Source organism: Anabrus simplex, chromosome 3 (assembly GCF_040414725.1).
Source record: "Anabrus simplex isolate iqAnaSimp1 chromosome 3, ASM4041472v1, whole genome shotgun sequence".
NCBI classification, from domain to species: domain Eukaryota; kingdom Metazoa; phylum Arthropoda; class Insecta; order Orthoptera; family Tettigoniidae; genus Anabrus; species Anabrus simplex.
The window spans coordinates 137911906-137924760 of NC_090267.1; the positions used below are offsets into that span (position 1 = coordinate 137911906).

Here is a 12855-nt window from a genome sequence, read left to right on the forward strand (position 1 = left end):
CTGTTCTGTTAATTTCCTTCCCTGCTTCTCGAAAGGCGATCACTGGAAAAGCTTTTCTTTATTTGGAGTGATCAGATAATCCCGAGGCGCGGCGCGTGAGAAGCACTGACCTACATCATTCACAACGCACCGTGCGTAATTCGTATTTTTAGCACGATGCGCATGAGTCTACTCCCTGCGCCATAGCTTTCCGATGAAGATGACATATGACGTTTAGGGTAACCACAAGGAAAGACAGGTTGATATAAACTCGCGCGAACAGCTAGCCAGAAGCACATTGTTGTCGACAGTCGCCAGGCGTACACACTACCATGATGACAGGAATACTCTTAGCTGCAGTTTTTCTTCTGGCACTCATTCAAGCCGGTAAGTTGATGCTATTCTACATGCAATTTGCACAGCACAGGAGCATTTAGATAACAGGCACAAGCCTACAAAAGACTCTCAACCCTTCTGAGGATACAGCATTGATTGTTAAGATGATAATAAACAGTTTTTAAAAAAACGAACGCAGAATGGTTTTTAAACAATGGAATAACACAAACTTATAGACGGAAAAAACATTATCAGACTCTATTCACTCCTTTTTACAGGAAATTCCACTGATACCAAGTATCAACTCCTGCTCGAATGTTATTCAAATATTCAAGCTCTTGATATCGAATGTTATTGTTTTATTAATATTACACAACTATTTGCAACAAGTTTATTATAATAATATTACTAGTACGATTTTATTGTAATATACGATATTATTTGCTCTAACAGTGTTTAAAATACACAAATATATAAACGAAATTAGTAATATGTAAATAGGATAATTTTTCACATTCTGAAGTTATACTCAATGGTTTATGCTAACTACTGTATGTGTTATATAGAGGATGGTTGCCTAGTTATACTTCATCTTCAAACAATAATCACCATCATCACCACCACCGCGGCATAGTACACTCATGTGCTATTTGGCTGTTGATAACAATGTCCGTGTGTCGCTTTTGACTAAGAAGGTCCTCCGAAAAATACCGTAGGCCTATTCTTCATTAAAATAATGTCTCATATTAGTGTCGATGGCTAGAAGGTCACGTAGTGTAGGCCTACACTGGATACCTACATGATGTCAAATAAACGTGTTTTTCCGTGGTTTCCCATTTTCACACCAGGCAAATGCTGGGGCTGTACCTTAATTAAGGCCACGGCCGCTTCCTTCCAACTCCTAGGCCTTTCCTATCCCATCGTCGCCATAAGACCTATCTGTGTCGGTGCGATGTAAAGCCGCTAGCAAAATAAATAAATAAATAAATAAATAAACGTGTACTACAGAATGGTGCTCATTTTGTTTACTAGTGATCAGCCAGTTGCCAATTGCTGACTCAGAATGTTTGCATGAATATAATGGCGGCAAATTTGAAATGGTTTTTAAACAATGGTACAACACAAACTTATAGACGGAAAAAACATTATCAGACTCAATTCACTCTTTTTTACAGGAAATTCCACTCTTATACATTTTGTAACAAGTATTATTGTTTAGTTATCCTTACTGTGAATATACAGTAGATGTCGTATGTCAATGTCACCTCTTTTATAAACTTCGGCCCATTTACAGTGCATACTGATAACATAAAAGTTACATATCGGCTAGCCCCTACTCATATCCATTTAAGCTTATACGATACCGGTAACTTACACATCGAGTCCAAAATGTCAACCTCGATACTGAATTCTCTGTATAAGACATTAAAGTCCCTTGAATTTCTTGATTATCTACATTAATGAACAGTGGATGTAACAGTTAAATCATTGTCGCCTGTATACTTTCTCATACTCATATGTAAATGGGGTAATTTTTCACATTTTGAAGTTATACTCAATAGTTTACGGTAACTATGAGTTATATTGAGGATGGTTGCCTAGTTGTACTTCCTTCAAGCTCTTGATACCGTATCGAATGTTATCATTGTTTTATTATGCATGCATAGTACCATAAGCGTCGATTCCGTAGGTTGTTTCGTGTTCTAGCACCCAACGAAATTTAATGGGCGATGTGTATCCATTGTGTTCTTCTGTACTGTAATGCATAAAAAGTTGTTTAGACTGTTTCCAACAACTGAAAAATAATATTTATGAACAATTAGATTCAAAGTAGGCCTATAACAATAAACCGAATTGAGGAGTTAAAATAAATTAATTTCTGAATCAAAATTTCAACTACTTTAACCTTCAATTACGTAACTACAACATTCTAGTAAGTAAACAGTTTCAGTTCTTACTAGGCCAGTTACTTTAGTTCGAAGCTTCAAATAGTGGTGTATGTAGTATAGTAGATTATAGACTCTGTATAGTAGAGTGTTATAGTGACGCAAATAAGTGAAAGATTGCATTATTTACGAGTTATTCAAAATGGGTAAGATCGTGATAAAGAAATAATTATATAAATGGAATGGGAGGAAATCGTAGTGACTACAACCCTGTGTTTGAAGAAATTAAACTAGCTGCAGAATTTTCAGGAAGAACAAGTATGCTAAGTAAAAACGAAGTACCCTGTGTTTTCAAAAATCATAGAAATATTATTATTATTATTATTATTATTATTATTATTATTATTATTATTATTTATTATAGAAATAATGATACCAGTAGACTGAATATAATGAACGTATTCTATTTGTAACAACGTTTTGAAAAACTAATCCAAAACTTGCAACTCCCAAAATAGAGATAAAATAATCATGGCTATTTCCCTCTTAAACCAAACATACTGTAGTTAACAAATAGTTTTAAATCTCCACAATTTAAAATATTATACTTTCATTTACTTTTACTGATTAATTTTCACACTATCGAAGTGTGAACACTCACTGAAAAATTAAAAGTCGTTGCCTATGTTTGGCAGAATGAACTGCATTAGTTAACGGTAAGGTTTCCATCCTTCTTCTCTCTCTGTCTTTTGTTCTTTCTACATTCCTTTCTGCACTTCTTCCTGTCATTTATTTATTTATTTATTTTACAAAGAAATGAAAGAATTACCAGCTCCCTACCTGTCACCAGAACTATTTCCCACAACATTCATTCGAGGAAGATTGCTTACAACTTTATTTTCACTGTTCAGATGATAAGTCTAAACTGCCGAGTTTCAATAGGTCTACACCTACCCTACACAAAATCAGATCGCAGAGAGCGACGTAATCCCTTCGGAGACAAAAGCGAATCGAAAGCTATATTAATATCTTTATCTAAAACTCCAGACGTTTTCTTTCTTTAGAGACAAGTGACTTTAATCCAGTTTTCGTTTCTACATTAAAAACTTTGTAAAAATAAAGCAGAAAGTAATTTAGTGTTACCGACCTCGAAAGCTGCAGTCGCTTAATAAGTGCGGCCAGTATCCAGTATTCGGGAGATAGTGGGTTCGAACCCCACTGTCGGCAGCTCTGAAGATGGTTTTCCGTGGTTTCCCATTTTTTGTTTTTGCTAGTGACTTTACGTCGCGCCGACACAGATAGGTCTTATGGCGACGATGGGATAGGAAAGGCCCAGGAGTTGGAAGGAAGCGGCCGTGGCCTTAATTACGGCACAGCCCCAACATTTGCCTGGTGTGAACATGGGAAACCACGGAAAACCATCTTCAGGGCTGCCGACAGTGGGATTCGAATCCACTATCTCCCGGGTGCAAGCTCACAGCCACGCGCTCCTAACCGCACGGCCAACTCGCCCGGTGTTTCCCATTTTCACACCAGGCAAATGCTGGGGCTGCACCTTAATTAAGGGCACGCCGCTTCCTTTCCACTCCTAGACCTTTCCTGTCCCATCGTCGCCATAAGACCTATCGGTGTCGGTGCGACGTAAAACCACTTGTAAAAAAATTAGTGTTAATCATAATTTTATACTTTCGTTGACAGTGGTTTCGAAAAATATTATCATAAAGTTCGTGTTGGCAGTCCGGGGGCTTTTATGCAATATTCTGCTTACTGTTAGTTGCTGGGATCTTTGGCTGCGCGGAAAGATAAATCAGCTGGTGGCGAGCAGCAACGGTCTGCGTGGCACTGCCCTAACAGAAACATAGCCTCAGTGTTCACAAACAATAGGTACGTCGTATGCCTGACCACTGTCCAACACTATGCCTTCCGAATTGAAGCGTAGTCACGCACACGCAGTCAGGTAGACGGCCCCTCTTCCCGGCGGGAGTTGGTATCACCCCTTTAACTCGGCTACAGAATGGACCAACTGACGGCAGCAAGGATTTAGCTTACATTTCTTCATTTGTCAATTTTCAATAGTAAATATTAGGAAATGACCGGTTATCTCCGAAAAAACATGTTTGTAAGTATAAATCACCGTATCTTCTCTGAAGTCTCTGTTTGCATATTAGTAGGCTATATTATGCGCAATGCAGAATACAGAAGTTATCCATTTTATTTTAAATAGTCGTAAATTTGTTGCAAGAATTGTTTCCCTTCGTCACATTGTTAACATTTTTAATCAGTCGATCTAGATTATGACAGATAAAATTAATTAACCTATCTATACACATACAACGAAACCCCCGGTGGGCGTCTGTCTGTGCGAGGTAACCCCGATAACTATAAAACGGATTTTCATGCGCGTTTTGCCACTGAATAGAGCATTTGCGGAGAAAAGGTACGTGGTACATTAACCTATGACAAAAGAGAGCCGAATAGTGACGATTTTAATTACGAAAGTCAAAGAAAAAATTGGTCATCCAAGCGTTTTCTTGGCTTACGCTGCATAAACCATGAACCAAAGACCGCTAGTATGGATAGAGGGATTACTGAGCATAAGAAACTCTACAAAATGTCCGCGACGGTAAACACCCATCAGTGAAAGGTAGCTCTCAATAAGTGGTTTTTAATAGTTTGCAGCAAAAAGTCAACCTTAAAATTATAAGACATATTTTGAGATTAACCACATAACCCTTATTCACCTCCAAATTTTATGAAGATAAAAAGATACTCTTTGCAGTACGGTGTAGCTAATTTACATGTATGATTTCGAGTTTACGTGAAAGTGCAAGAATGATTGCAATGTCGCACGGGGGAGAAGAAGCGAGCCGACATGCAAGCGGGCGGAAGGACCTCGAAAAAACGCCGCACTGCTCTAGTAGGTATGTACCTACTGTACGCCTACAGTGCATAGGCCCTACATCAGGAGGAAAAACAACTAATGTTGTCTACAAGGAAATCTTATAGGGACCTATCACAATAAATTCAAAATTAGTCGCTTGGTAATAAATAAATGGATCGGGTGGCATATGCGTAAGAAGGGAAAATAATGTCACCTTGCCCAGAGGCATTTTCCTGCTAAAGTGTGCCTGCCATAAGCCTAACAACGTTTTGGCGTAAATTACGTACCGCGTGGTAGGTATTGAAGTCAGTATGGGTTTGACTTTTATTGTTGACATTTTTTTTTTTTTTTTTTTTTTAAACAGATTTGCACATCTTCGAGACCGTCAATTCCAAATCACTTTCCACCACTGGGCAGTATATGTGCTCGGCTGGGGCTCCAGCAACGCAGAACTCGCCTCACGACGTTTGGCCGCCGTAATTTTGAGACGTTCCCGATAACCTTTACACTCGGCATTGATGATTTTGAGGAGCCGCTGTATTCTCTCGAATGTACTTTCCATAATTTTGACACCATTTATTGTCCATATGTCGCAGTAGTGTAGTTACAAAATAATGATAGAAAATAATGGTGTTTGTGCGTGTGCGGTACGCGCATGCATGAGTGTCATTCTAAGGACGCTGATACAAGTAAATTATGTTGATATTCAGATTGCAGGGTACAGTAAAATATCGTACATTAAAATACGGAACAATATGATCAAGGTCAACAGTTTTACAGCGAATGGAATGTTCAGATTACAGTCTAAACTCCAACTTTCGAGGCTTCTTAAAACTTTTTTTTTTTTTTTGCTAGTGGCTTTACATCGCACCGACCCAGATAGGTCTTATGACGACGATGGGATAGGAAAGGCCTGGGAGTTGGAAGGAAGCGGCCGTGGCCTTAATTAAGGTACAGCCCCAACATCTGCCTGGTGTGAAAATGGGAAACCACGGAAAACCATCTTCAGGGCTGCCGACAGTGAGATTCGAACCCACTATCTCCCGGATGCAAGCTCAGAGCCACGCGCCCCTAACCGCATGGCCAACTCGCCCGGTCTTCTTAGAAAATAGATTCAAGAGATCTGTTGGTTTTACAATTATATCTCTGTGAATGTTCAACAGAGCCAACCCACTGATTCGACTTTCACTTGTTTATTGTCAGTCAGTGGCATATACTGAAGGCTACCAAGCTATCAGTGAAGCCCAAACTTCAACTGAGAATGATGGAAGTCTAAAGCACATTATAATGTAAGCATCTGACATATTGTTCCATTTACAAAACTTGAAAGCAATGAGAGAAAAAAACGTTGCACATATTTCTGAGAGCAAGGAATCAAAGACTGATATTGCAGCCCAGACTCTCATCCCTCTCCCCTCGACTCACCCTACGCAGCTTGCTGATGTATATCAGATAGGAGCGGGGACTGGGGGAGATAGGTGTGCTAGGCTCCAGTCCGTCAGATCGCCACTGCTAACTATCAACCATGCGTTACTCATCCTATATATTTCCTCACCTCATACTTCTGGCTTAATTATATAGATAACAGAGTGCTGGTATTTCACTCCCATTTACTTCTACATCCTTGTAGGAAAACACTGCAGGGCTGCTGTTGCAGGAGCAATATAGTTTTCTTTTTATTGGTAGATCTGCTAGAATTAAATGCAATCTTTCAGGTTTAGTGTTCTCTTTTGTTGGTTGGAACTGAATCCATGATCATGGGTCAGACACCATGACTGATCTCCTGAATAATAATAATATTAATAATAATAATAATAATAATAATAATAATAATGATGGTGCATGGCATTTCTATAGGCTTGGTGGCAACCTAATGAGGATAAAATGAATGGTGAAGATGTCATAAATACCTCGTCCCCAAGCTAGGGGACATGTTTGTGAAATTAATAACTGGTTCGATAGAAGGCAGTTCGGTTTTAGGAAAGGTTATTCCACTGAAGCTCAACTTGTAGGATTCCAGCAAGATATAGCAGATATCTTGGATTCAGGAGGTCAAATGGACTGTATCGCGATTGACCTGCCTAAAGCATTTGATAGGGTGGATCATGGGAGACTACTGGCATAAATGAGTGCAATTGGACTAGACGAAAGAGTGACTGAATGGGTGGCTGTATTTCTAGAAAATAGATCTCAGTGAATTAGAGTAGGTGAAGCTTTATCTGACCCTGTAATAATTAAGAGGGCAATTCCTCAAGGCAGTATTATCAGACCTTTATGTTTTCTTATATATATAAATGATATGAGTAAAGGAGTGGAATCAGAAGTAAGGCTTTTTTGTGGATGATGTTATTCTCTATAGAGTAATTAATAAGTTACAAGATTGTGAGCAACTGCAACGTGACCTTAAAAATGTTGTGAGATGGACAGCAGGCAATGGTATGTTGATAAACGGGGTTAAAAGTCAGGTTGTGAGTTTCACAAATAGGAAAAGTCCTCTCAGTTTTAATTACTGCGTTGATGGGGTGAAAGTTCTTTTTGGGGATCATTGTAAGTATCTAGGTGTTAATATAAGGAAAGATCTTCATTGGGGTAATCACAAAAATATGATTGTAAGTAAAGGGTACAGATCTCGGCACATGGTTATGAGGGTGTTTAGGGGTTGTAGTAAGGATGTAAAGGAGAGGGCATATAAGTCTCTGGTAAGACCCCAACTAGAGTATGGTTCCAGTGTATGGGACCCTCACCAGGATTACCTGATTCAAGAACTGGAAAAAATCAGAAGAAAAGCAGCTCGATTTGTTCTGGGTAATTTCTGACAAAAGAGTAGCGTTACAAAAATGTTGCAAAGTTTGGGCTGGGAAGAATTGAGAGAAAGAAGGAGAGCTGCTCGACTAAGTGGTATGTTCTGAGCTGTCAGCGGAGAGATGGCATGGAATGACATTAGTAGACAAATAAGTTTGAGTGGCGTTTATAAAAGTAGGAAAGATCACAATATGAAGATAAAGTTGGAATTCAAGAGGACAAATTGGGGCAAATATTCATTTATAGGAAGGTGAGTTAGGAATTCGAATAACTTACCAAGGGAGATGTTCAATAAATTTCCAATTTCTTTGAAATCATTTAGGAAAAGGCTAGGAAAACAACAGATAGTGAATCTGCCACCTGGGCGATTGCCCTAAATGCAGATCAGTATTGATTGATTGATTGAACAGTATGAGGAGTTTGATTCTGAAAATTGAACCAGGGCCATCGGACCAAAGGCAAGCATTCTATCCATTTAGCCACAAAGCCAGACTTAGTTTGCTAAACCTTAGGCTACCATCTCCACTGATCAGGGGTTGAGCATTGGCAGTAGCAGAGGCCAGGGCATTAGCTTGTGAAGCAGCCTTGACAACACAGCAAGCTTCTCCGTAGGCTATTGGTTGCGGCTCAAACCACTGAAGGCTTGACGTTCACTAAACCAACCATTGAAAAGGGGTAACCTAAGTCTAGTGGTAGCCCACGTCTTGATCCCAGCATATGCCACTGTTGTCAGTTTCTGTTTATTTTCTTTTTTTAAATTTTTTATTCCATGGTGGGGGGTAGTCTAACCACCAGTAACCCCCACTTGTCTACGCCCCTGCTATGTTGCGACTTTGTACATTTTAACATCCCACTTTTCTCAAATGCTCACTATTTAATTTTTTTTAATGTATACATGTAGAACCCACTGACACGAAATAATTCACATCTCGCATAGCATGCATTATGCAGAGCTTCACTGAACAGCGATTTTTGTACCTCAAGATGGCAGTACTATCGCATCGCCCGATGACGTCATTCCGAGGTCAGGCTCTTGTTGTCAGATACAATGGTCCCTCCTCTTTAAAATGAAATGCTGAACACTGTCATCACACATGTTGTCCAGCAATTATTTTGATTTTAATACTTTCATGTTTTTGTAATGCTCACTCACCTAAAGTATAGTTCCAAAACTATGGATGTATCCTACGTCAAAAAGAGTATACTTTTTTATATTTCATGAGCAAACTGGAACTTTGGAGGTAGTTATAAATAAAAACGGCTACAGCTATTGTTAGCACATTTTAATATCATATGCCTGCAATTTGCAACAATTGTATGTTGTATTAAAATTTCTCACCGATATCTTATATTTTTAAGGAGCGATTGTTAATCTTGTGGAACAATGGTACATGTGAACATAATGGTCCCAAAATCAAGCGCTCCACGTCGTTGGCATTGTGAAATGTTCAGTAGGTTACCATGATTACAGAATATTCTTAAACATTAAGAGTATATACAGTATTTTACAAGAAATTTTATTTGTTTTAAAATTCATGTATCACTTAATGTAGCAATCTGGAGGCAACAATCTGAGGGGTCTGAGAACTTGGAAACAAATCTGGTGAATTTTTTTTACTGCAGTTGATGTATCAGTATTTACTGAATGTCCTGGCACCTAATTACTCCAGCAATCCAGGAGTTAGAGTCAATGCATCTCATTGATTGATAGTCAAACCTTGAAGGACCAGCAAATTTAAAGACAAGCCCCTTCAAACAACAACTCTGTCATCATCAACAGGACCAACATCACTACCTCTGTGGATCAGTGGTAGAGTAATGGCCTTTGGATTCCAAAATAGTCGGCAAAGGTAGTTGGACTTTTGAAGATCGGAAATATATTCAATGCCCTACATCGTCCAATGTCGGGATGTAATAGCTCTCTGATGACTCATTTGGTGTTTACACTACAAAATTGATTAAACCTCAACCATACATCGCCTAACGGGGTTGCTGTTTCTGTGTCATCTAGTAGAGTAAAGGGAAAGTCAAAATTGACCTACAGGTAGCCTAAATTATGTCAAATCAAAATGCCTGAGCAAGGTAGCTGAGCCCATGCGATTAAAAATAATAATAATAGGCCCTAATCATCATCATCAAATTGGTTGGTTTTGTATGATAAGTGAAATTATTGGTACAAAATTTGAAAATGTTCTCATTCTTGCAAACATTTGAATGGTTGATTCAAATTTGGTCTGACTTTTTACCATAGAATTGGATCTGATTAAGGTATAGGTCTATCTCTTTAACATGATGCTAATAATCCCAAAATATACAGTACTGTACCTCTGCAAACAATGGACTTTGAAACACTTTGTAAATGCTGCCATACTCAATCTGTGTACAAGAGAAACATAATAGTGATGAACACACAGTGCAGTTTTGAATGACTAATCAAAGTTTAATTAATCAAATTAGGACTACCGTACGATTAATAATGATGATTGTCTGTTACAGTGGCGACTCATGATCAATTCCACCAGTGGGGCCTGATATAAAGTTTTTGATCATGAATATGGAATTGAGGCAGGCATTTTTGAAACTTGGGTTTCTATACTGTACTGCACTATACCACAAAAGGTTCAAAAGACAGTACATATAGCAAAATATATCAGCCTAAATTACATACACTAAACAATTATTAATAAAGAAATAGAACTGAACTCACCAAATGGCATATTACTTTACAGCAATTGAGCATCCCTATTCTTCTGATTGGCAAACATTTCAATGACTCTGTTGTTGAGTTGGGAATTTCACCCATTTTCTCCTTATGAATTGAACAAACAGCGAGTGAATTCAGTCTGTTTTGACCCATACTATTCCTAAGGCAATTCTTGACTATGTTTAATGTGCTGAAACTTCTCTCTGCTTCCGCTGTTGAAACTGGAGTAGTTAGTGCGATTTGTAGAGTTTTGTGTACCTCACAGCATTCATGATATGAGAGGTCCAGTAAAACTACAAACTTGCTTTTTGGATATAATTTTGTAATGCTTAACTTCAAAAAGAGTAATAATTTTTATTTTCCAACATCCATAATCCATACTGTATCAGCCATCTGGCTGGTTTGTTCCTCTGATGATGGCTCTCCAACATTCCTGGCTAAGAGCCCTTTCTTTTAGTTGCTCAAATGTGTGAACTTCCACTTCTTGTTTTAGTTGGTCTATAAAAGAGTGATGTGATCTGTCCCTCCAACCTGCCTTCCATTATGTCCCATAGCAAGCCTCCATGTCACAGCATATGTCCAATCCAGGTGAGTCATCTTCTGTACAGTTGTTTAAAAATTATTCTTTCTTCACCAACTTGATTGAGTACTTCTGCATTTGCAATTCAATTTGTCCAGAGCCTCTTAAGGAGGTGCCTCCAACGCTACATCTCAAATGTCTCGAGACAAACTGTCAAGTTGGAGTTCAATGCCCATGTTTCACCACCCTAAAACTCCACTGACCAAACGATCATGAATCGCTTCCTGAGCACTAAGCTCAATGCACTGGTGGTTACCAATTTTTGGCACTTGTAGAACACTGCCCTTGCCATTCCAAGTCGCACCTTGACAGTACCAGTAGCTGTCCTCTGATATTATTCTACCAGCTACTTAAAAATATACTTGTTCCAGTGTTTCACTATGAATAGAAATGTTGAAATCTTTACTCAATTTACCTATTAACATCATTTTTATCTTTGCTATGTTTCTTTTTCTTGTTTTCATTGGTATAACATAATTAGTGATTAGGTAATACCATTTCACTGCATAAACGTTTTTGGAGAACCTAATAATGAAGTCTTAAATATTCTTTGCAGGTTTGGCATGTTATATGCCCCCTATGCCGCCAAAAATAACTTTCCCAACACAAAGAAAAATTGAAGTACGACCTGGAGCCACTTTTACATTTAAATGCCAGAATGTCTTCAGGCTAAGGTGGATGACTCCTGAAAATAACCTGGTAAGTGATCATCTCAATACAGTCCGACTCGTTGGCTGAACGGTCAGCGTACTGGCCTTTGGTTCAGAGGGTCCCAGGTTCGATTCCCGGCCGGGTCGGGGATTTTAACCTTAATTGGTTAATTCCAATGGCACGGGGGCTGGGTGTATGTGTTGTCTTCATCATCATTTCATCCTATCATGACGCGCATGTCACCTACTGGTGTCAAATAGAAAGACCTGCACCTGGCGAGCCGAACCCGTCCTGGGATATCCCGGCACTAAAAGTCATACAACATTTCATTTCATCTCAATACAAGTACATGCATGGTGAGTGACTGTTCTGATTGAACTGCACTGATTATTCATTCAAATAGATTAAGTACTTTTATGGACAATCTTGTGTAAATCCGCTGCAAAGTAAGCAAGGCCATCTCCATAGAGGCCATGAAACCCTCAGAGTAGTAGGAGGTAAAAGCTTCTGCTATCAGTAACCTCAGCACTTAGAGGCATGGAGTGGTTAGCTCTATGATCAGCTCCCTTTGTCCCCAAGAATTAATCTAGTACTCTTGTGTAAGCTAAGAGAACCTCAGGACCATGTGCCTCTTCAGAAGTGGAAATCTCATTTCTAAATTTTTCAACTTCCTGATAGGGAATCAAATCCACACCCAAAGAAGTATTTATACATGATTTTTAATTTATGAAGAAGTACAACAGAGTGCTAGACAAACTGCTCAGGTATACACAGAATGACTATTATTAAAAAATGCCTTCATATCAACATAAAACTTACAGAAAATGTATTGCTTGTGAGGGTCCACACTCAACAAGTGTGTGGAGATTCTTACCCACTAAAAACCACACGCCCTTTTCCCACGACGTTTGTCTCCGCTCTGGAACCGCTCTCGCATTACTTCAGGACGGTGTTGTGCTTAATGCATCTTGTGCTTCTTCTTCCTTCTTCTGCTTTACTGTCTGTCGTAATCATACAGATCTTTCTTCCTCTGACA

General features: G+C 38.8%; 1 protein-coding gene across 1 annotated transcript in view; it reads left to right on the forward strand.

The window, feature by feature from the left end:
• The first annotated feature begins 217 nt into the window (after positions 1–217).
• Positions 218–12855, forward strand: part of LOC136867109 (uncharacterized) — a 28442-nt gene continuing 15804 nt past the window's right edge. Inside the window, exons 1-2 of the mRNA XM_067144215.2 lie at positions 218–366; positions 11725–11867. Of these exons, the coding sequence (XP_067000316.2) occupies positions 312–366; positions 11725–11867 (198 nt within the window). The 5' untranslated portion in view covers positions 218–311. The remainder of the gene's footprint in view (positions 367–11724; positions 11868–12855) is intronic.